This window comes from Phalacrocorax aristotelis, chromosome 2, assembly GCF_949628215.1.
Source record: "Phalacrocorax aristotelis chromosome 2, bGulAri2.1, whole genome shotgun sequence".
NCBI classification, from domain to species: Eukaryota; Metazoa; Chordata; class Aves; order Suliformes; family Phalacrocoracidae; genus Phalacrocorax; species Phalacrocorax aristotelis.
In genome coordinates, this window is record NC_134277.1 from 34,806,486 (window position 1) to 34,830,613 (window position 24,128).

At 39.7% G+C, this 24,128-nt stretch overlaps 1 protein-coding gene across 13 annotated transcripts in view; it reads left to right on the top strand.

Annotated features, from left to right (window-relative positions):
• The window catches only part of ABCB5 (ATP binding cassette subfamily B member 5), a 52,219-nt gene extending 28,900 nt beyond the window's left edge, over window positions 1-23,319 (top strand). For 6 of the 13 annotated variants that reach the window (XM_075082991.1, XM_075082992.1, XM_075082993.1 and 3 more), the window contains 6 exons: window positions 488-628; window positions 1,104-1,260; window positions 2,943-3,146; window positions 4,055-4,261; window positions 5,250-5,396; window positions 5,932-6,336. In XM_075082991.1, coding sequence (XP_074939092.1) covers window positions 488-628; window positions 1,104-1,260; window positions 2,943-3,146; window positions 4,055-4,261; window positions 5,250-5,396; window positions 5,932-6,129 — 1,054 coding nt within the window. In that variant the 3' untranslated portion in view covers window positions 6,130-6,336. The other 7 variants (XM_075082999.1, XM_075082997.1, XM_075082998.1 and 4 more) reach the window with 7 other exon arrangements.
• The last annotated feature ends 809 nt before the right edge of the window (window positions 23,320-24,128 follow it).

Here is a 24,128-nt window from a genome sequence, read left to right on the forward strand (position 1 = left end):
ACCTGGCGGAAGCCCGCAGGCAGCTCGTAGCCTGGGCTGGAGCCTGCTTGTTTTCTTAATAAAATGGGTCATATGTGGTAGTTATTAATTTTTTTTTTTTTTAACTGCTCTAGTTACCCACCCTGCTATGGAAAAGCAAAGGAAGAGTTTCAAGATAACATAAGTGAGGGGGAAGGATCTCATTGCTCTAGTTTTCTGCCCTAAGGGCAGTTTCATGCCACGATGCGGGGTGCTCTTAGGGTCTGGCAGGGCTTGTTTGTGAGTGTGCATATGTCTGGGCTGATTTGTGGTATTTTCAGGGGGTGAGCTGTATTGCTTGAACCCTTTATCCGAGAAATCTGGCCATCATAGAATCATAGAATGGTTTAGGTTGGAAGGGACCTTTAGAGGTCGTCTAGTTCAACCCCCCCTGCAGTGAACATCCCCCAGCCAGTGTCTGCTGTTTCTGTTTTACAAGTTATTTACAGAAAGTCTCTTCCTTTATCAGAGATTCTCTGACAAAAGCCCCTTTCTATGGATTTACCTATGGAGTAGCTCAGTGTGCAAACTACTTTATTAATGCAGCAGTCTTCAGATTTGGGGCATGGCTCATCGCCCATAATTTGACCAACTTCGAAAATGTATTTATGTGAGTATATTTTTAAAATGTAAAAAAAAAAAAATCAACGCACGTGATAGTGATTTCAATGCATGAAAATTGTTTCATCAAAATACAGAGGTAATGGGGCACAGAGATTCAGGAATTCAGTCTGGTTGGGAGTGCGGTTCGGGCAGGAGGGCTGTTTTGGGGAAAGGTGCGTATGCGGGCAGTGAAGCAGTGAGCGTGTGGCCATGCTCAGCATACCTGCTCTAGAGAAGTCTTTGCTGTTTGACGTTCCTTCCAGGCAGAGGGTATTAGACAGGGAATGGTGTGACACCACTGCTCACCTATAAAGTAGTTCTAGGAACAAATAGGGCTTCCTAATACTGGATGAAATTTGAGGTGGTGAGGAGCTCCAGAAATGTCACAATCTAAAGTTTATTTTGAAGGTTTATTTTTACACATGAGGAAAACAATGCGTTGTTCTACCTGAAATGAATGATGATTTGTCTTTTGTTTTTAGAGTCTTCTCTTCCATCATATTCACAGCTATGAAAGTTGCTCAGTCTGCTTCCCTGGCACCAGATTATGGCAAAGCGAGAATGTCAGCCCAAAGAATCTTTCAACTTTTAGACAGAAAACCTCTAATTGACAGTTACAGTGAAGAAGGTGAAAAATTGGTAAGTTTTCTTCTTTGGTTTGGGTGGGGTTTAGATTTGGGGTCTTTCGTTTGGGGTTTGTTTTGGTTGGGGGTGTTGGTTTGGGTTTTTTCTCTTTTTTTCAGAAAATAATTGAAACAAACTAAATAAGTAATGTTTTATTGTCTGCAACTATATTCATAGCTTCATATTTTTTAGGGTGTCACAAAAGACAGACATTACATAAAATAGTAGTACTGACTCATTAATTTTTTTTTTTCTGGACCATATTATTTCTGGTTTTCAGTCAGAATTGTATAGGCTTAAATGTAGTTTTGCTCAAAGTGAGCTAAAAATATTTTTCATTCTACTGACCTACATCTGAAATGGTTTCAGGAAAATACTGACAAAGTCAGTTCCACTAACAGTTGCATTGTCTTCGTAACAGTTTACCAGAGAAGTAAAATACAAATACATTTTTCTACTCTTTTTGTAGATAAGAGAGACTAGTTCCTTCAGAGACAGAACAGTTTTGCCAAAAGCCATCCTCTTACAACTGTGGAAGCTCTTACAAGTGAAAATGTGCTCTTGTGAAGTCAAACTAACTTAATGAATAACCTGTTTTGCTCTTAAGTTTGGGGGGGAACAACAAGAAAAAGAAAAAAACAATAATCAAAACACACTCAAAAAAATCCAAAACACTTACCTCTAAACCAAAATTGTCATTAAGGAAACTGACCTCAGCACTCGTCAATCTTCTGCGTGAGATGCTTTCAGTTTATGTGATCTGGAAGGATTATGTTTGTAATCCATCTAAGTTTAAAATAAACTTCCTGTGTAGGTTTTAGGTGGTAGCCCCTACTCAGGAAGCCATAATCCAGTTTCTATAACTTTAATCTTATACACAGCCTTTAAAGTTTGAGCACTTTTACATATTTTCTTGAACCAGGGTCCTCCAGCGCAGATGTTGAAAGATTTGGTGGAAGGTCCATGGTAAAATAAAACTTAAATGAAAATATTTCTGGTATAGACTGGACTCGTATGCCAGTGATGCCTGTGACTTCAGCAAAGCAAAGCTTCAAGCCCATTAAATTAGATCATCAGCTGCTGTGAGAGCATTGTACTAGTGGTGCTGCCAGTATGTACACAAGGCTGGCTCCTACCTCAAATAGGAGACGCACTAGCCTTAATGTGTGCCCCCTTTCTTTTACTTGTGCTTAGAAATTGGCCTGGCTAGAATGGCCAATTAACAGCTACCATTGCTTTTTAAAACACAGCTTGTCCTACATGCCTGTGAATTACCTAGTGAAGAATTTAGTTCTGCTATCTTAATAGCTGATCTTGACCTTGTGTTGATTAGGAAAGCAAATGTTATAGATTATATCAAGAGTAGAAGTGCCTCAATTACATGTATTGGAAAAGAAATATATTAATGTTTATTTGTCTAAAGATATTATTTTCAAAGCTGAAGTTAGAAATAGAAGAAAGAGGTATAGAAAACTCTCCAGAAGGATCTAGTGACATATCCACAGATCAGCCCATAAACAATGACACTACACTGATCCAATATGGAAATGAAAAGAACTTCAGCAGCAGTTTTGAAAATATCCTCCCAAACTTCCTTTTCAGTTCTCTCACTTAAATAACCAAGTCTTAAAATTGTTATTTTAATTAAAGCTAATAAATGCTAATATGAACATGTGAACTTTCTATTACTTTTTCAGAGCAACTTTGAAGGCAACATTGAATTCAGAAACATCCATTTTGTATATCCAACAAGGCCAGGATTTCAAGTTTTGCAAGGACTCAACGTGAAGGTCAACAAAGGACAAACTCTGGCGTTAGTAGGAAGCAGTGGCTGTGGCAAAAGCACATCTATTCAGCTCTTGGAGAGATTTTATGACCCTGTGGAAGGACAAGTGGTAAAAGTAGAGTTGTGTGGCTATTACTAACAATTAAGTCTACAGAACTCTCTATCTTCCAAGTTTCAGAGGTTTTCGATGATCCTAGCAGTATCTCTGGAGAGCGGCCTTTTTAAGAGGTGTGGGTTACTGAGGCTGTGGCTTCAGCGGAGCTGTAGACAACCTCAAGACCCCTGTCATTGCCTGCCCCGTGCATTAGACGCACATGCCAGCACTGGCACCCATGTTGACACAGTGTGGTAGCTCAGCGCACTGATTTCACTGGGGAAGAGAATGATGGTGTCAGACCACGTTGCCTCCCCAAAGCTGCTCACAGCTGGTCACACAGGGGCATAATGTTCATGTCGCTTGCTTGTCAGTGTATAAGTCATCTCATTAATATGAATTCACACATCAGAGACATAGATACATGCTTCAGATAATACAAACATAATCTCATAGGGATGCATCACCATCGGATGCAGCGGGCTTTTTGACATGGTCCCCATTAATGGGTATAAAAAGTACATGGAAAATTCCTTGGAGGTTTTAAGATTTAGTTAAAGGGCTGCAGCTGAGAATATTTCTTGTTGTGTTCAGCTTCTTAGGGATAGGCTTTACTGTGAGGTTCCCCATGCTTCTTGTGGCCGGTAGGGCTGGAAGGATTGCAGGAACAGCCTGTGATATGCACTCTGTGTTTCTGTTTGCAGGGAAATGGAAGCAAAAACATGTACAGAATTAAAAACTAATGAAAGGAAATATTTCAGCTACACTGCTGGTTCTTTTCCATTTTGCATACAAAATTTACTTGATTTCAGCTGGGAATCTAACACATAACAGGCTTCCTCTTACAGTTCATGTTTCCTGTTTACAGTGTATATCTGTGGATGAGCTCTGTAGTCAACTTGGCAATATTTTTCTATTACTTTTTCTAGGTAGCAGATGGATTGGATACCAAATCTTTGCATTTACAATGGCTGAGGTCCAAACTGGGCCTCGTGTCACAGGAGCCCATTTTGTTTGACTGCAGCATTGCTGAAAATATTCAATATGGAGACAACAGTAGGGTGGTCAGTCAGGAGGAAATTGAAGAAGCAGCTAAAGCAGCAAATATTCATACCTTCATTGAAAAGCTGCCAGAGGTAAGAGATAGTGATCTTCTCTTCACAATGAGATTAGATTTTTGGAGTGACGTGGAGAAATCTAGGCAATGCTCACTTATGTTGATCAAATTAAAAATAAATATTTTTGTTTCGCTTAATATGATAAAAATATGTTTTAAAATGTCACTGTGTTTCAAGCTTAAAATCCTGTTAGTTTGTTCAAAAAAGTTAGTGTTCCAAATAATATTGTGGTAGACAAAGCAGAATATGAGGAAACAAAATAAGAGGACACTATGTACAAACAGGTCCTCCTATTTTTTTATATATTTTCTCCTTCAACAGCTGAAACTTCTCAAGTTACTCTGAGAAAAACTATACTTTTTCCCTAAAATAGTTCAGTAAAACTAAATGTTTTATTTCTAATTGGATGAGCCATACATAGGGAGTGTTTCTTAATAAACAGGCAAAAAATCAGAAGTGAATTACATGGCATTTGACCTTCGTGCCTGCCAAAAATTTGGTTCTAACAAGAAAAAAAATGCTTTGATAGTTTGTTTTCACTGTAGTTCTGTGTAACTTGAAAATGATATAATGATGCTGAAAAAATATTTCATCTTCATTGCTGCTAATGACATTTGACATTCTTTATTCCCAGGTAACACAGGATAAAGTTCTTCATGTACATGTCAGTAAACATTAAATCTCTAGTTACTCTTACGTTCATACACTCATGGCCAGATGTCTGTGGACACGTTACCACTGTATCACTGGTGGTACCATACAAGGCCTGTTCCAGCCTTTGGGGAAGTAAATTTTCAGACCAGATATAAATATGTGCGGCTGTATATATAACTGTTTATACTAGAGGAGCTTATAAAACCTTAGCTTTCTTAGAAACACTTGCACTATTATTCTCTTTCAAGGTAGAAACACCTAATCATTTTATATCATGCATAAAATTTTACTTTTCTAATCTTCCCTCTCTAAAAGTATTCTCAGGTCTCATTTTTAAATTTTTGATACCCAGAAATATAATACCCGGGTGGGTGAGAAAGGAACACAACTTTCTGGAGGTCAAAAACAAAGAATAGCAATTGCCCGTGCTCTGGTTCGTAATCCTGCCATTCTGCTTCTGGATGAAGCTACCTCTGCTCTTGACACAGAAAGTGAAAAGGTGAGTAAGGGTTATTACGTGAAATACATATGTCTATGTACATGGCTAGTTGCTTTCTGTAGAATAAAATCAATGCAAATATACTGCAAATGCTCAGCTGTGAAACAGCAGGGCAGGTGTATCACTGTAGCTTTTCCAGTTGCAAGCTGTGAATTGAATGACACTAGGAAGCTGTGCATATCTACTAAGTAAACAAGTAGAAAAAACCCAAAACGTCAAGGAGAAAACACCATGGGGAGCTGATACTCTTTAGCTGTCTTCCTATTGCTGTATTTGATGGTAAATACTGAATTTGTGTTCTGACCCAAACTGGATGCCCAAGAACCCACTTCTCAATGTCTCATGCTCATTCGATCAGTCTCACTGACCTCAGTGAGAAATCATGTTGAGTAAGGGTGTCTCATGTATGCACTGACTTGTATACCTATGGGAGCTATATTCAGGTGCTTACAAAGAGTAAGAAATCAAATGTGGTTCCTATGACAAGTGAAGGCTTTCCAGGTGCTAGCAGGATTTTCATGACATCTGTGTGCAGATCGTCCAGAAAGCTCTCGATAACGCCCGGCAAGGTCGAACCTGCATCATCATTGCTCACCGCTTGACGACCATACAGACTGCAGACATCATTGCAGTGATCCAGAACGGGAGGGTGGTTGAGCAGGGCACCCACAGCCAGTTACTGGCAAAGGAAGGACACTACTATGCCCTTGTAAATGCACAAGTCTCTAATTAGTACTGTTTTGTTTTGTTTAGTACTTTTCAATTGTTGACCTAACAGTTTAATCACTCTTTGCATTTGTCAGGGTCATTTCAAGTCTTCCAGGGGAGTGGACTCGGCCATGTGAATAGCATTGCTTTTTTTTTTTTTAGGGCTTTTTTTTTTCTTTTTTCTTTTTTTTTTTTTTTTAAAGAAAAGAAATTAAAAAGCGGTTTTCAGTATATCGGTATCCTTTATTTTTAATGGATGTGATCCTTGGGGACATGGTTTAGTGGTGGACTTGGGAATGTTAGGTTAACAGTTGGGCTTGATCCTAAGGGTCTTTTCCAACCCAAATGAATCTATGAATAATTTTAAAGATTGTTTTAAGTGTTGGCAAAACTCGTTTACACATGTGCTTTAATAATTGGTTATGCCTCTTATATATTCATCAGGGTGCTGCAATACATCCTTCAACAGTTGAAGAATATGTACTGTGTAGTCAGAGTGACTCAGCAGCCATTTTTTTTGGCTGGTTAAACCCAGTTGCAGCATTTTAATTTTCCAAGGCTTTGCAGGTGGCTTTGGGTTAGGATTTATGGCCTGGAGCAACCTGCAATATGTTATAATTTCCAGAGGACTCTGCTCCACTGCAGTAGACAAAACTTATAATAATGACTATCCCCTTTGCTCATTTCGATTGTTTTCTGGCATCAGATCCATGAGGGGAATAAAACACACAAAATAAAACAAATTCTGGTCTCAGCTTTGCCAAAATAAATACAGGCACTCTCCTTCGCACAGTTTTTCTAAGGGACTGTTACAAGAGGAGTTATTACTCATTCAGGCACCCCTCTTGTGTGACCTCTTCTCTTCCTCATGACAGGCAGATACTACAGGAGCTGCTAGTCTCGTTACATTCCCAATTATCTAGTGTGGGGTCTGATTAATTCCCTTTCCCTGTTTTGTTTCTGCACTGTAGTTAAATTGCAAGCAATAGAGACTGATTCTCAGTTTTGAAAATAAAATAACTTCCTCCTTAATCCATAAATCTTTTGGGGAAGGAAAGAATAATTTTTGTACTTTTGGGTTAGATGTATATGTGTTTTTAATCACAACAGTAATGAATAATAAATTTTTGTACTATTACAATTCATTACACTCTATTGCAGTAACAATTGAGTAAGACGAAGTAAAAATGGGAAAATAATTTAAATAGATAAATAGAGGAGACAACAATTAAGCTAAGGCTCTGTAACATAATGAATTGTCTAACATCTGGGGTTAGTTAATGCAGCATCTTTGTGGAAAATACTGCATTCACATCCATGCAGATAATGGAGAAGAACCCAAACATGCTTCCTTCCTACCAGCTTGGAACTATTTAGTAGCACAGGAGCAAGAGGAGCGAGGACATATGCATGATGTAACCTGGAAGGTGCTGAAAGAGCTGCAGCATGGTCATCTAGGAAAAATAAGTGCTGTGATTTGTGTTTCCCCTTAGTTGCTCTTTCAGAGGTCAACATTGCCTACTATGGAAAGAAAACTGGCTACACTTGCATCCCTTTTGGCGTGTTCCTCACCCTTGTTTACACAGATCATTCTCATGCTGCAATAGATGGACAGACTCAGCACCAGTTATGTATGTTAAGAATAAACAGATGAAGGTCTTGAAGTAAGATGCTTGGCAGCACTGTGTCACATTGTTCCTTATAGAAAGGTAGGCGTGGGTTTTGGTCAGGGCCAGACGGAGCAGGTGCTGATGTGATGGAGGGAGTGTGTAGCAGCCAAGTGGGGAAAGAGCAGTGCCAGACAAATATGCCTCAGGAACATGCTCTGCTCTTATGTGATTAAAAAGGGGAAATAGAAAACACAATTGAAGTAAATAGCATTGATTTACTTAAGTTTACAAGTGAGATGTTATGCAACATAAGAACACACTTCACTGATTTATTTCAATATAAACATACTAAAAGCCACTCATATCACAGCTCTGTTTAAACGATTAGCTGCAGACCTGAGAAAAAAAACAGACAAAAGTCCTACCCAACACAAAGGAGAGGGTGAGCAAAAGGAAACAGAGCAAAATCCCAAACATCTATAAGAATGACAAAAAAGTACACAACTGCATGCCTGTTAAAAGACAGACTGAGCTGGATGACTTTACTGACTCCATGAGATATAAATAGATTAATATGCTCAGCTTGTAGACACTAATAACAAACTCTGTGCTGTGACGGTTTATTTCAGACCAAGTCACCTTCCCACCTGGATACACCCATCGAGCGTGCAGATTGGCTGTGCTCCAATTAAAAGTAGACCTAAACTGAGAGTCAAATGTACGTCAAAAGCACTTTTTTAGCACCAAACCCTAGACTGAGACAGAGGTCAAAAGAATTAGCCCTGACAGAAACTTAAGGACGCAACTTAAAAGCAGAGTTGGCCCATTGCTCTCCGTCCCACCTCTGTTACCATCTACCCCAGGTGCCAGCATTAAAAAAAAGACTTCCCTTATCCTGGCCCAAGCAGGGGCTAGTGTTCTCCAAACATGCCCATAATATGGTGAGACACTGCTGGTGTCACTTGGGACCTCACCCCTAAGATGACTGCCATGAGGATAGTGATGAAGGAAACACATCAGCTCATACTTCTCAAGGAACACCAAAGGCCTTGTTCGTGACTAGACGAGAACCAGTCAGCCCATACACTTGCTTTATGCCAGTGCTGATCTAAGCCTCCCAGGGAATTACTAAGGTATGATGTCCCAAAAAAGAGAGCAAAGACTTCAGAGAAGGCATTCATAAGGGATTCTGGAGAAAGAGTTGAGTGTTTCTTAATTGCTTGACTCCATTGTAGTATCATATATAGCTGTTTTTTATCATCATGTGTTTTTTCCCAGATGTCTACTTTCCTCTGCAGCCTGTAAAATTTCAACTGATATTCATCTAAAACCTGTGAAGTAGAAGTTATTAAACAATGCTGTTTGTATGGCAAGACGGAAAGCTTTCATTAAAACTGTAATTCACAAACCTTGTACTTTTAGAAACGATCTTCATTTGAAAAGTGGAGTGAAAAGAACAATTGGATTTTTGAGGGGGTCAGCTGAAACACTACATCAGTGTCTCTTTTTATTTACTTTTTGCCTGGATTAGATTTATGAGTTTAAAATTCGGAGAGTTTGCAAAATTCCGCTAAGCAATCTGTGGCAGGCAATCCCTAACCTCTCTTTTCTTGGCTACAATCAACTCAAGTTGTACCCCTGACTTTTCACTTCTGTGTTTGCAAGTGGGAACGTGTCTGGCTGAGGGGGAGCTCGCAGGCCTGTAGTCATAGCATTAGGAAATTCCTGTCACACTTGGGAGAGGGCCTATTTAAATGTTAATGGTCGCTGATTTCACCTGATTAGTAAGGCAAATGTTAAGAAACTATGCAGGATCGTTAAGGTCTGCTCGCCTGACATTGCTGTAGGGTTTGAAGTGAAACTCTTTTGCTGGACTGTGTCCGCTCTAGGAAAATAGCTACCCTTGTAACAGTGGTAAAGTAAAATAAAATAAATAAATAAATAAAGTCAGATCTTGACCTGCTAGATCCTACCATATACATATCAGTAGGACAGCTTATAACCTAATGCCAATAGAGTTTGGATTTTAAGGGTTACTTTTCTTCTCTGGATGAGACTTGTTTCTCCCCTTTCATGAAGCAGCGTATTGTCACAGCAATGCTCCAGCCCTGCCTGCATTTAGGGCCCATGTGCTGCCTGCGACCGCAGGTCCTCTGCCTAGCGAACTGATTTTTTCTAAGGAGAAGCAACCAAAAACAGAAGAGTTCATACAGTTTATCTGGAGCCACGGTTGTGTCTTGCTGAAGAAAGAAAAAAAGAGATAGTTGTTTCAAGGTTTTCCCAAGCTCTTCTTTTTGTAAATGGACCTGGATTATACTGAAGAAATGTGTCTTGAACGTCATTACATCTGTAGCCAAACTGTACATGACCTGGTCAAGACAGTGAGTGGAAGTCAGCACGTTACTTGACCTCTTCCCATGTATCCATATGGCTGTATGTAGGACAAACCTGATTTCTGTAAAATACATCTTCTCCATGTCTGAGATGTTAAGGTGTTTCTAAGATCTTCAGCATAGTTAGACAAGAAGAGAAATAGCTAGGCAGGGAGGCCACAAACAGCGTATATATATTTTCTTCTTGTAAAATATACCTGAGGGGCTTGTTTTGTTAAGTCCTAACTCTTAGGTACTTGTAAAGGGCTGGTAGTTTTCTATGCAAAGAGAGAAGAATCCAGTTGCCTCGCGATTGTTTACCAGCCTCCAGCTGCCCTATATACGTCTTACCACAGATTGCTCATCACCCTGACATTTTACAGGGTTATAGGTCTCCCTGACTATTCTCTGCCAGTTGCCTGGGCTGCTTTTCCTCTTCAAGCACCTTCCCTAGGACACACAGCACATCAAAGATGATAGGGGAAGTGCCAAAAGCAATAGTGATGCAAAAGGATTGCTTTCTAAAATTAACGAAAATTTCTCAGCAGAAGACTGATCATTGCTTTCAGTAAGTGAATCATTTACCTTGGATTGCTTCCATCTGCCTCTGTACTCTTCTTTGTCATCTAGACTGCAGGCAGCTCTTACATACCCGAGACCCTAGCAGTCATCTTCTCCTTTGAGCATTTGTTGCCTACCTGGCTCATCGGCAGTTATGTCCAGCACCTATTTTCTGAAGCAAAGCTTTCCCTCTGGAAATAACAATTTTCTGTGCCCTTAGGGAAGCTCACACATCCACTCGAGTTATCCCCAGCCTGTCCAAGGACATCAGTATCACATGGTCCAAAGCAAACTTGCTAACTCTTCCTGTAACTCTCCTGAAGATGCCAATCTTTATTTTACTGAATGCTTTCACAGAAAGATATTTTAAAGTTGTGTTAGCTCAACAAATAGATTTTGTGGACTTGTTTGAATTGACCATTATGTATTTCCTTGCTCTGCTCTTGCCATAGGTGTAACATGCTTGTTTCTTTTTAATCATTCTGAATGTAGTCTGTGACTACTGCCTTCTCCTATGTAGTCCAAAGCAAAACCATCTTGCAGTTAATCACCACTAGAATAGTTCCTTTTATTACGGTCCTTGAGATTTGAAAGAATGACCTGAATGTGGCTATTTTTGTGGAAATAATTGTTCAAGTTCACCCCTGGTTGCAAAAATCTGTCCTCAGTATTTGACCCACCATGACAGCATTCCCAGAGAGCACACATAGTATTCTACAAAGAGGGAAATAAGGGGGAAACAGGCACTTCTGTGGGACACTTACCACTCAGCTTCAGACATTTAGGGCTAAAGCAATCGATCAGATTGCCTTTAAAGCACTCTAGAATATGACTCATCTCTTTCCAGATGTCTGTCTGAGTGTACAATGAACTACAACAGGGACCTGCCTATTTCTTACCATAAATATAAATGGAGAGTCTCAGTTTTCATTCAGATTATACATTTACATTAGGTGGAGTTCTCTGAATGTTTGATCTTTCTTGAAGACATCGCTTGGTTACCTTATTAGTCCTGCAAATAATTTTTTGAGGTCCTGACCAGAAAGGCACTGGAGAGCACACCCTTGCAGACAAGGAGTGCTTGAGGGAAGAGGAAGGGCCTCTGCAGGCAGGAGGGCGAATTTTCTTCATCTGTGTGTTAGTAGTGCAAGAAGGTTGGAGGGAAGGACTAGCATTCAGGAAACATGAATTATCTCTCCTGAATGTGTAAGATGGAAAAGAAATTACAGATTACGGAAGCACCCAAAATGGCTTATGAGTGAATTAGAAGAATCTGGATTTTTTTTTCCCCTCTTGGATGGCACATGGGGAATTTTAAACAAGGAGTTAACATTTTCATGGATCAAAATAAACGGTGTTTCTGACAATCTCTTTTTTTTCTGAAACCACACTAAAAATGGTAAGTGGAGTTCCCATTTTCACATCTGCTAGTCATATGAACATACACCTGGCAATGTAGCATGTGTGTTGCTTCAGAGCAAACTCAACCAAACAACTGTCACTTTACACAGCACTGATGGTCTCAGTTATAAACCCAGTACGTGTTTTATTTACAGTAAATGAAGTGTATATCAGCAACACTGAATATGAAAATGAGATTTTAATGGGCTACTTTTATGAGGCTAGAGCAATGTGAAAAGACATCTGTAATGTCATTTACTTTTTAATATTCAGTAATGTAGTTTTAGTTGGAATAAATATGGTTCCCAATAAAGGCTCACATGACTATTTTCTTCAATTTCTTATTTCACATGTACTTTGAGACCTGGAGCAACTTTTTCCATGAATTTATGCCAATCCTTTTGGGAATCTTCCAGTGTTATGTTTTAATGTTTTCCTTCTCTCTCTCTCTTTTTTTTAAATATATACTTTAGTACCTTGGTATAATTATTTTACACTTATACATTTAGTTGCACAGTGTGATAATGTATATTGATTCTGATAAATTTGTCTGCATTGACCACCATTAAATAATCTTTGCGTCTATCACTTCTTAATTGTTTCTCACATATAAACAGTTAGGGGTATGCTTTTTCTGAGAGAAAATGTCTAATGTGCCCCATTCATGGAAGAAGGGAAAGCATACACTCTTCAATATACATAAGTATATTTAAATGGATAGTTTTATATTTATAAAAGATATGCTTGTATGTATTTTAATTAATTAGAGATTGCTTCATGATTAGAAGTTTGGAAAGAATCCAAGCTAAAATTCAAATGAATCATGGGAAAATTCCATTTGCTTTCAGCATTTTAGTTCAAACTTGTGGATTCAAAAGTAGCTTTTTTTCCGGACAGTCATCAAGTTTTGATGATGCAATTTCTCTTTTCAGCTTAGTCAGACGCTTAAGCCATCACTCTGGACTCACATGCTGCACTTGCCCCCATGATTTTAGTTACTCATGCATATTTATTCAATTTTTCAGTAGATAAACCTTTGTTAGCTTTTATGTCTAGGCCTTTTAGCCATACCTCCTGGGAAAGCAATTAAATTCCTTGCACTTGAAAAGCCCAGACAGCTCACGCTATGAAAGCAGCAGCAGGTCTGCCCAGACCCCAGAAGCAGCTCCCCAGCTTCCATGAGAGATGGTATTACGAAAAGCTACGCAGCCCAAACCAGCTTCTCTGAAAACATTTCTTACAGCAAAATTAAACCTCTCCTTATCTCACTGCTTTGCCAGAGGCTTGCTTTCTTCCAGAAAGTATAGCTTTCCTGTGAAGGCTTCCTATTTCCATTCTCCCCCTAGCCATCCCACAGTTGCATATCGTTCTCAGAAGAACACAGGGGCAGCAGTGCTCCGTTGCTGCTCTGAACCCCAGCCAGCACAGAAGGAGCCTAAAGTGCCACCCGCAACAGGCCAACACCCCCACATTGAGCGTCCTTAAAAACTCTCTCAAGCCAACAGGAGCACAGCTTATCCCACCCTAGTCATCGTTACATAGTTGCTGCCAAGCATCAGTAAAGTACTGTATTATGTGCGTGACATTTAAAAAGCATTTCATTAAAGTTCAGCTTTTGCCATGACTTCTTCAGCTTGTTTTCATCTTTATGTGGAGTATAGTGCATCTAAAAATTTATTTTATCCCCTTTCCTCAATCGTAATGCCACCAGAACTGGCACATTCACATAAACATTCACATGTGTTTATAATAAACTTGTGCTAACACAAGCCATATTTAAGCTGAGTCTCAGGTTTTTTAATAAAAAACCCAAAAGCATAAGCAAAAGAAAACAGGCATTGATAAATGTTTTTCAATGTTGCATATAACAGGTTGTGTTATTTGATTATGTGTGATTTGTGAATAACAGAATATTGTTAAAAACTGCCTACTGCATAATACATATACTTTTTTACATCAGTAGTTCTATTTGTTTTCCCCAAAATCTCATGGAATTTCCTTCACCCCCCTCATTTCTTCTAAGATTGCCCCATGTATTAGTCAATGTCTCAGCTGCGATCACTGCCAGGGAGAGAAAAACTAAGCTACTCCGGTAGCTCCATCCTTCCCTAAGACTAGCAAGACCCCACTTGGTGAGACCCTTTTACCTGAGAGAATGTTTCCCTGGAAACAGAAGTACACAAAAAGTGGCTTGCTGTGTTTCATTTACTGGGGGGGAGATAAAGATGGCCATGCTGACTGTTAGAACTGGAAATGTCTGGGAACTTCAAGTAGAGAGATGCAGTTACTGCATGTAACCCCAGTCTGATGATAACTCAAAGTCAGAAGGGGCTTTGCTATAATTGTTACCATATTTATAATTCAGACAATTGCCTCTAAAATCTGCCAGCTTCTTTCTGATGAGGCAGGGAGAATCCTGTCCCCAAATGAGATCGGTCTAGGAAAATATAAAACAGGAAAAAAACCCGAACCCTTAAAACACTGAAGTACACACAAGCAGAAACATCTCCAAATCTTTCCTCAGGACTCTGCACTATTTTAACCTTCAAAAAAACCTGGCAACCATTAAAGGTTGAATTGAGTGGTAGTCAAATGTGTGTGTTTTCTGGAAATATTTAATGAGGCTTGAGGGGTAAATGATGTCCTACAAGGACATTAGACATACATCTTTCATGTGGCCTTCCTTCTTTCAGCTCATCATATTCACTTGTCCTATCTCGCTTCAGATTAAACAGCAAACCTGTCAAGAGAGGGAGAGGTATTTCCCCGAGCTGTTTATTAAATGTCTAGCACCATTCAGCTTCGGTCCTGCCTGAATAATTTCAAGCACATGAAACACAGTAATAATGTGTCTCAAACAAAGAAATCCTACACATGAAAAGGGTAAGCAAACTCCAGAAGTGGTGACTAATGATGCTACAGGAAACTAACAAAAGACAGAGGATTTGTCGGGTATGTTTGTTCTCCGAGTGGTTAGTAGTAGAGATTTCAAAAGGTCGCCTTTTTTTAGAAGCCTTGTTATGGTCAAATCACAAGACAGGGGATTTTCTCCATCCAGTGACAGCCAGGAGAAGCAATCTGTCCACCCAGTCCCAGGTTTCGAAACATGAGGGGTCTGTCACAGCCTCCTGAGGCTGCATCAAGAGAGCCTTGAGGAGACAGCAGGGAAGAGAGCCGTATCTACAGGATGGTTTACTTTGTTAGATACACCAGGATCCGTGCCGGGATCTGTATCAGAAGGTTTCCAAAACCAGCTCAGGGTCTTGCCTGACACCATTAATTCTGCCATGGCAAGTTTGTCCATAGCAAATTGCAATTGTAAAGCTGTTGCAAAGATGTTCTCCCCAAAACTGTTCTGGAGGAAGTCAGAATGAAAATGCATTCACTAAAAAATTGTTTTGGCTAAGCCAAATGTTTTGAACATTTTGTTCAGGAGAAACTGAAAGTATTGTTTCTGTTTTTAATATTTGTGATTTAGAAACAATTTCTGCAGGTACAAATATTATTTTGTTGTTCTAGAAATGTTGAGATGAAGAGCTTCAACCTTCTCAGCAATTTTTCGTGGCTAAAACCATTTTCCAGATTTAGCTGTGAACAGTTTTAGCTAACCTCTGCTGGCCTTTTTATTGAATAAACTGTACATTCAAAGCCAATTAGCCAGTCCTGTTTCTAACAGGCTGGAGATACATCTCCAGCAGGTGACTCCTGTGACAAGGAGATCCTGCTGGGGAAGGGAGGTTGAGGAGCTGAAAAACAAGGTAATTAAACAAAAAAAAAAGTTATTTATGTTCTGTTTATGTTCTGTAGTGCATCACATAGCACAGTCTCACACCCTGAGTGAGACTGCTCTGTCCCTAGCTGTGCCTGCCTCATCTGGGGAAATAGGTTTGGCTTAATAACCTGACTCCGGGCGGAAAGTGGTTGAAAAAGCTTCCCTTGCACTGGGGAGACCAGGCTGGGCCACAGCATCCGAAGTTGTCAGCAGGAAGGGCTTGTGCGCTTTGCAGGGCCTTTCTCGTCGAGCTGAGCAGCAGAGTGCCTGGCACCCTGATAGTTGCCCCACCAGCACTCAATGGGTTGCTGAGGCAGAACCAGAGAGAAAGAGTTATGGAAAATGGATGAAGCCAGATGTGTGGAAGAGGAAAGGGAGGACAATGACAGGAAGCCACAGCTTCTGCTCCCCTGTGCTTTGTCCAGTGCTACCCTGACCTCTGGCTACGGCAGCTGACGGCCGCTGCCCATCCTCGCTATGTCTCTTGTAGCACTCACCCCACAAACACTCATTTCAGCGTGACGAGGATGGCCATGCCGCTCTGCACCTGTCCAGCATGACCATCTCCTGCACTGCCCCATTTGGTCTGATTACCTGATTTTAACATTTTTACCATTAAAAAAAAACAACATCCAACTTGCTAGCATTAAATAAGAAACCACTCTTCCTGCTTCCTTAATACATGCCTACAAAACTCTCAGTGCTTTTTAATGCATCAACAAACAGTTAAAAATATTATTAAGTTGCCATAAATCGAGAGGTTTTTAGCCAAAATAGGTCTTGAGCAATGTTTTCATGAGAAATTCTCTGGATCCCCAATGCAGGAAATGTCTGAGATTCCTAAGGAAGAGCGGTACTAGCAGGGCAAGGTGATGATACTCAGTCAATACCTCCAGCTTTTGTTACTGGGATGACAACCGTTTCAAGGCAGCTTAAGTTTGAAGTATTCTGGCTGTTGATGTAAGTTTGGTCGCTCACATGCTCCAAGAATTAAAATCTAATAATTTGCCACAAATGGTTTTTAATTAGGACAGAGTAAAAGGGGATTGGAAATAATAGCCCTGATTTGAATACTCATCTATCCCCCCCACCCCCTTCTTTTTTTAAGTATATACTTTGCAAGTTGCATTTGATATGACTGGGGGAGGACAGAAAATAAAAAAAAGAATGCAGGAGGACAAAACAAAACCTTCTTACGGGTCGGACCCTTCTGTGTCATTTACAAGGCAAATTACTCAGGTCAGAGTCTCATCTGTGGGGATTTTCCACTTCCCCACTCTTGAGGAACGCAAAGGCTGTTGCACATCAGCACACGCTGACACCCACAGAGAACTGAACTGTCTGATAAGAGGCTGCTTTTGTTTCCCTCAAGCTCCCACGAAGGTACTCAGTGCACAGACCGGTATTTGTGTTATGCCATGAAGGGAAGGATTTAGGCCAAAAGAAGCTGGCAGCCATGGCTTTTTAATAAGCCATGTGCTGACGGGCCTGGTTGTGAGCTGTTACAGATGTGTGCCGGACAGTCTAATAAGATGCAGGAAATTCAGGAGGCCAAAAAACCTCTTTGGATATTCTGGTTACACTGGTAGGATCAAAACCATTTGTGTTCTACCTGGCATCTCCAAGCAAGGGATATGCTCAATGTCCTTAATAAAAACATTGCCATTTTGGGTAAGGCACTGATTCATGTTGATTGCCGTAAGGGGGAATAAAAGAGAGGATGAGTCATTAGCCAAGAATGAGAGCACAGGCAGGACAGGATCCTGCAGTGGCACATTAATTATAGTAACATTTTCTGTGACTCCCCTGCTACGTAACCAGAGGTGCAGGAGCATGAGGGGGAGCTGCAGTGTGAAGGGAGATAGTCAGGATGAACGATCTGGCAAGTAATGGAAAGCAAATCCCTGGTGAGGGAATAAAACCCACTGAAAAATTCTCATCCCTGCAGAGCAAAGACTCCAGCTGATGCGCCCAGCACAGAAGAGGAGCCTTTTCCCGGTGCTTTAACAGAGAAGTGTTCTGGTATTTCTCTCTGAGCATGAGTCAGATGCAGGGGTTGCCAAAAAGCCATGCCAAGTCCTGCTCTTGGTTACATGTGCCCACAACAACACAGCACGTGAGCAGATACTATCTCGGTGCCAGAGGAGATATTGAACTGGTTGTAGGCCGCTATGTGCAGCTCTGCGGCTCCTCTGTTTCACCTTTGTTATCTCTGTGAAGTCTGATTATCAGTTCTGTTGCAGATGGTATTGCCAAATGCCAGGCCTACAAATTCAAACAGATCAATGGTAAAGGTCTGCTTTAATCAGTATGTGACAGATAAAACTTATTTTTAACAATCTAGGTGATGAAGCACTAGACAGCAGATGCTCCAGTTTACTTGCTCTTTGTCATATGGACAGGCTTATATATAAAAACCATAGACAAGGGTCTATGAAGCAAAATAGAACACATATACAGTCCTTTCCCAGCACAGTTAGGTCGGATAACATTTGCCAGAATTATAAAACTATGTAAAATATGCAACAGTGACATCTATTGGCACACAAACTTTGTACAGATCCCTGCTTGTTTATTCTCCTGCAATATTTTTAGCTGCATTAGCAACGCCAAAAGTGTGCATCGCATGGTGTTACAATATCACACTGCCACTCTCAGGCACAGGCCCTGCAAGCTGGCAGGGTAAAGAGCTTCTTGGATAACTTGCCTTTATGATGCAAAGAAATTTAGTCTCAACTGTGAACAGTCTTCTCTTTGCACAGTAAAAACTGCACACAGCCCATGCTTCTACAATCCCCACTGACGGTGGACTCCCTCTTTTTTTTTTTTTTTAAGACATTTTCACTTATGCAAACCTTCATTTGTAGTAAAAACATCATCTTGTGACATGTTAGCTTGGAGGGAGCAGGGAAAGAGGCTTCACAGCAAGAATTTCTACTCCCTTGGGAACCCAGAGCTTCTCCAAGGCAAAAACAGGTAGAAGCAAGACTGCTAGTAAAACTATTTCTTCTTTTTAACTGTAAAGTCCTTAAGGCTGAGTGTTAAGTCCACCCCCAGGGAACTATAGGGATCTTCAAGCTCCGGATTTCCCAGCCCATGAGGCAATTGTAGAGTTACAAGTTTTGGAAGTCCTAGATTAGTGTTTTTTAGATCACTTGATTGCCAGACCCATCTCTTTCAATTAGACAAAATTTACACCACAGGAATAACTCTCCTGAGGAAGATAGCTAATTCTTCTCAGAGACCCAAAGAGTTTTGCAGTCAGTTCCTCTGCTGCATCTATTTTTCAATACGCTTGTGCATTGGGAGGGTAAGTGAGATGCTTTCAAGAAAATAATTAACATGGAGGCGTTAGAGACTTTAGCACCTTCTCCTTGCCTGGCTGTGAACAATAAACAGGTGGTTTTACTCCCTTTTTTATTCACCATTACATTATGCTCTCATCTTTTCTGATTTAGGGTGGCACAGTTTAAGTGTTTTGAGGTTTGCTTCTAAATAAAGCTGCCTGCTTACCTCATGGCCAAAATAACAAATCTAGCTGAGCCTTTGGTTCAGTAACTATTATTAACTCCCGGGGATCTTTTCCCATTTCCATAATTATACCTGAAACTGTGTAGTTTAATGCAAGAGGATAAACTGAGGTCCTGGAATACGGTGTGCTCAAGTGCTTCAGGGGCATTCTTAAGTCAAGTTAAATCTCCAATTTTGTTAGGTTTGTTAGCTCTTTTAAGCTTTCTTTCAGTGAAACTATTTCTGGCTATTTCAGTTGCAAGCAATTTACCTAGCACCACGTGGATCTGAAGAGATGTAGGGAAAACCTTGAAGGATGAGGTATCTTAACCAGGAGACATTGTTCTGCTTCCCTTGTCCCACCAGAGAATCCCAGGAAAAAAGAGAAGAGATCCTATAAAATTTATTTTAAAGTGGATTTTAATTTCTATTTTGCCTGTTTCTTGTAATAAAGTGGTGTCTAGTCAAGTTTTATTCTATACATGACTTCTGAACTTTCTCGCTGCTAAATCATCTATCTGTAAAGAAACCTAAGCTGAGTAAGATCACACATGATGAGAATTATGAAATCTTGTGTAACAAATGCAAAGGAAGGGACTGTGAGGGGACTGGATTTCCGTTGTTGTCGCAGTCATTGCTGTTGCCCAGGGAGAAGTGGTAGCTGATGCATTCACTGCCAATGACAAAGAAAATAGAGTGCAAGCAGAGACAAATGCTCCCTCTAGAAGAAGAAAATAGCTTTCCTACATAGCAGTGCAAGAAAATCCCCAGGGAGCAGTCAGGTCAGTAAACCAGTGGCATCAGAGCTAACCTGGGTGAACAGTTTTATGCATGCAGTACATGATAATGTCCCTAGAGTTACAAGGTTGCCCCTCTTTCTATGAGTAATCACCCTGCTAGGTGTCATTCTCACTAAGGAGTCCCTGGAGCCAGAGCTGAAGACGAGGGAAAGCAAGTTCACAGATGTTTTCACAAAGCTTCATTGCTTTCTTTTTTTTTTTTTTTTTAATTTTTAAAACTAAAATATCAATTTTACCTGAGTGTTTGCTACAGCTCTCATATATTGGTTGTCTTTGCAAATCCAAACATGGGGGTTTGAAAGATATCTCCAAACCGAAGGCACTTGATCCTGATTATAAACTGAGTCACTGTTTTAGGAGCTAAAATGATACATAGATCATTTGATGTATCTAACTGATTTAATGTGTCTAACTGATTGTTAGATACTCAGTCATCATAAAGCAAAGGGAAGAAGCCAGAGTCAGATAGGTACATTGCAAATTACCTATATTTCTCTGTAAATTTTCAGTCTAATTGCAATACTTTATCAATTCTGTAGATAAACTTGGTTTTTTAAAGTCTCTGCAACTGTCTGGCTGGAGAGACAATTTGCTGGGGTTCAGAAAAACACTCCACTTCTCCTCCCTATCTCCTTTTTCATCTATGTGTCCTTTCTTGATAAAGCTGGCCAGCACAGCACTGCATGGAAAGCCATCAACCAACGCATCCAGTCACCCGTATGAGGATCAGGGGACCTGAGAGTGAAAGAACTGATAAAGTAATATTAACATGGAGACACGTGTGAGGAAAAAAAAATAAAGAAAACCATGACAGAAGGGTAGTCCAACAACTCTTCTACTTTGCTCCAAACTTAGCTTGGTGTCATTTCCTGGGGTATCTAAACTAGGCTGAGCTTAGACTTGGGAAGCAGTCCATACCTGTGGTTTTGTCCCTAAAGCAAAGTCCTGACAGATACTGACACTTGTGATGGATTCAGAGAGGTGGCATGGACACCCATGGCTTGAAGATGGACAACATTATTGGAAGGAGAGACAGACATGCACAGGGCTCTTTTTTACTTCCTTAGATTTTTCCAATATGTTCTGCAAAGAATGTGCTTTGATAGGACTGAAACACAAGGTCCCCCTCTAGCAATGCTCACACACATGTTTTGCTGAGATCAAAGCAAATCACAGAAGAAACATCCTAAATAAAAAGCCTATTCCAAAATGCATCATGTCTTTCCAAGTACAACTTTCATAATTCTAGAGAGAAAAATCTTGTCATTTAAAAATAAATTATTATATTGTTTCAGAAAAATATCTTCCTGCTCCAAGCTCCATGCTGTCTTCAGGCCCATTTTCCCCATCATCTAAAACTTTTTGTTAAAGTAGGAAGCTGATTTTTATGGTGCATGGCCATAAGTTTTATATGCACTTTTGGCAGTAGGGGACTGTTTATTTCCATCAGAATTCTCTTGTAAATTCATTAAGCCATAGAAAAAAAGAAAAAGTGTGAATCCAGAAAAGCTTCTGTATAAAATTGAGAAGCTATCCCACAGAGCTTATGTGTTGGAAAACTATTGACTATGTGCTCAGTGCCAAACATCTTGTCAAGAAACACAGATCAGACGGTAATAAGAAAATCCTTTCAACATACCAGTTGGAGAGTGGCCAGAATTTTCAAATACTGTGTGAGTCAAGAGTGCTGCTCTTGGGAAAAGGAAAGGTCTGGGTGGAACCTGTTCAGAAAAGAAATATAATTTTTTGGTATTTTAAAGGAAAAACACAAAAACACAATAATGTCCATAGCCTAAAGCAAGTCTGTAAGTATGCAATTACACAACATGGAAAAACTGAACACGGACCTTATTTTAAACAATTTATACCCTAAAAGCAAGGATATAACTAATTCATTAAGAAAATACCATATACTGACCCAAATTTCTGTACTCGTTCTGCAGAAACACATAGATATCCAGCTGGAAGAAAATATGAATTTTGTAACACATACACAATGTATAAGGATATATCACAGGCAATGACACATTTAACACATTTAATATATTACATGTCATATAAGTATATAATATATAAATATAATATAAATATGTAGTATTATTTATTTTATTACAAATATGTAAAAGTGTGTAAGTATGTCCATCACTTTAATAAAAAAACCCTTTTTAATGTAATTTACAGAATTTTGCTCCACATGGCAGAGTTTGCTCTGTGTAAGGCATCATTAATCACCATAACATTGGCAGACATCTGTCTTGAGTTGCATACATTTAGTATATTTTGTGGAAAAAGGAGGTTGGTTTTTTTCTCTCTTGGTTTTCTTGTTTCTCATTTATCCTTTTAACTGTCAGCTTCTCCCTCAGCAGAGGGTAAAGACTCAGTTGCAGAAGAAATTAATGAGAAACTTTCTTGCTTCAGATGACTGCTGGTTTTTGCTGCTTTGAATGGATTGGAGGTTGCAGGCTGCAAAGCCATCGCCGCTTTTATTTGTTGCTGGGGCATCTATATTCTTCCTCCGTGAATATGGAGAGCAGCATTTTGCACAAAGTCAGCTCGCATCATTGCTAGTTAAAGAGGAGACAGCACCCGTCTTAGATGGAAGAACCTGAAGAAAGTGACACAAAAGATATTAACCATAAAGAAGTATCTATAAAGTCTATGTGTTATACCAAGTCTGCTGAGTGTAACTAGAGAGAAAAGTGAAGGGAGAGATATCTGTCAAAGAGAATCATTTTTCAGAAGAGCATATTTCTAACCGTAGCTCAATCTTTGCAAGTCCAGTTGTGTGGTCTACACCTCATGTATGTTGTGTCACTTACAATGATGTATTTATATATGTGCAATTTATAAATTAACAGTCCTAGAAGTGCTCTAATACCACGTAAAGGCACCAATGAAATAATTTCTGGTCTGAACTTCTGCTTTATATGCAACAGTAGTTGCATAAATCACCAGTCTTAAACACAAACTCCATACACTGCAATATGCTATCTGAGTTTAAAGGATTTGCAGATTTAATTCTGAAATATCTTTTAAATTGAATATTCTAGTGGAGGTGACCCTGTTGCTTTGTATTACACAGGTTAATGGGTTTTTCTTCTGGATTTGCAGGTCATATTAATCCCTGGGGTAAAAGGAAAAATTTGCACCAGAAACTCCTCAGTTAAGTATTGAAAGGTTCTCTTTATTTAACCTGGTGATTTAAAATTCAATTTTTGCTGATCTGGGAAGAGATCATTAAATTAAATTACTGAATACAAATTCCACTTTTCCCTGATTCCTCTTACACATACCATCAATTCAGTAAAATAAATTGAAAATTGCCTAAACTGTTCACACAAGTATAGATGATAGAGTAATTTCTAATCAGTTTCTTCACATCCAAAAAAATTCATATCTATTTTCTGCCAACTAAAGCATATAACATACCTCTGATGCACTCAGAACATCTCAGACTGGCTGCCTCTGGGCAGAACCTCACGTGTCATTTCCTTTGCAGAACAGAGATTATCCAAGCTGAGGCCCTGACCTCTGTGACCATGGTCGTTTCTGTTTCCATGCTGTCTGCCCCTTTTGTGATTCTGCCTTTCCCACATACGTGACATCATCAGCTTCCTGGTAAGCTAAGACATGCTATTGACATAGTAATTTAGGTCATGTCTACATTATGCAGTCATGGTGGAGGCAATTATACACAATGGCCTTGCTGCTTCTTTCATTTTCTATCCATGTGTCTTGAGAACTACGAGATATTAGTCTTAATTTTTTGCAGCATCTAAATCTGCTTGATTTGAGGTTATTCTCCCTTCATCCTTATGCTTCCTGACATCTAAAATACAGATCTATTTGGTAATAAATATGTTTTTCCCTTCTTGTAGGTTCTTTGCTCACTCATAGTATCTTTTTTGAGATGAGTATTCGCCCTAAAGCTGTTCAATTCCTAGGAACTTTTGCTCCTAAATAGAACATTTCAGGTATCCTCCATATTCAGTCCCTGA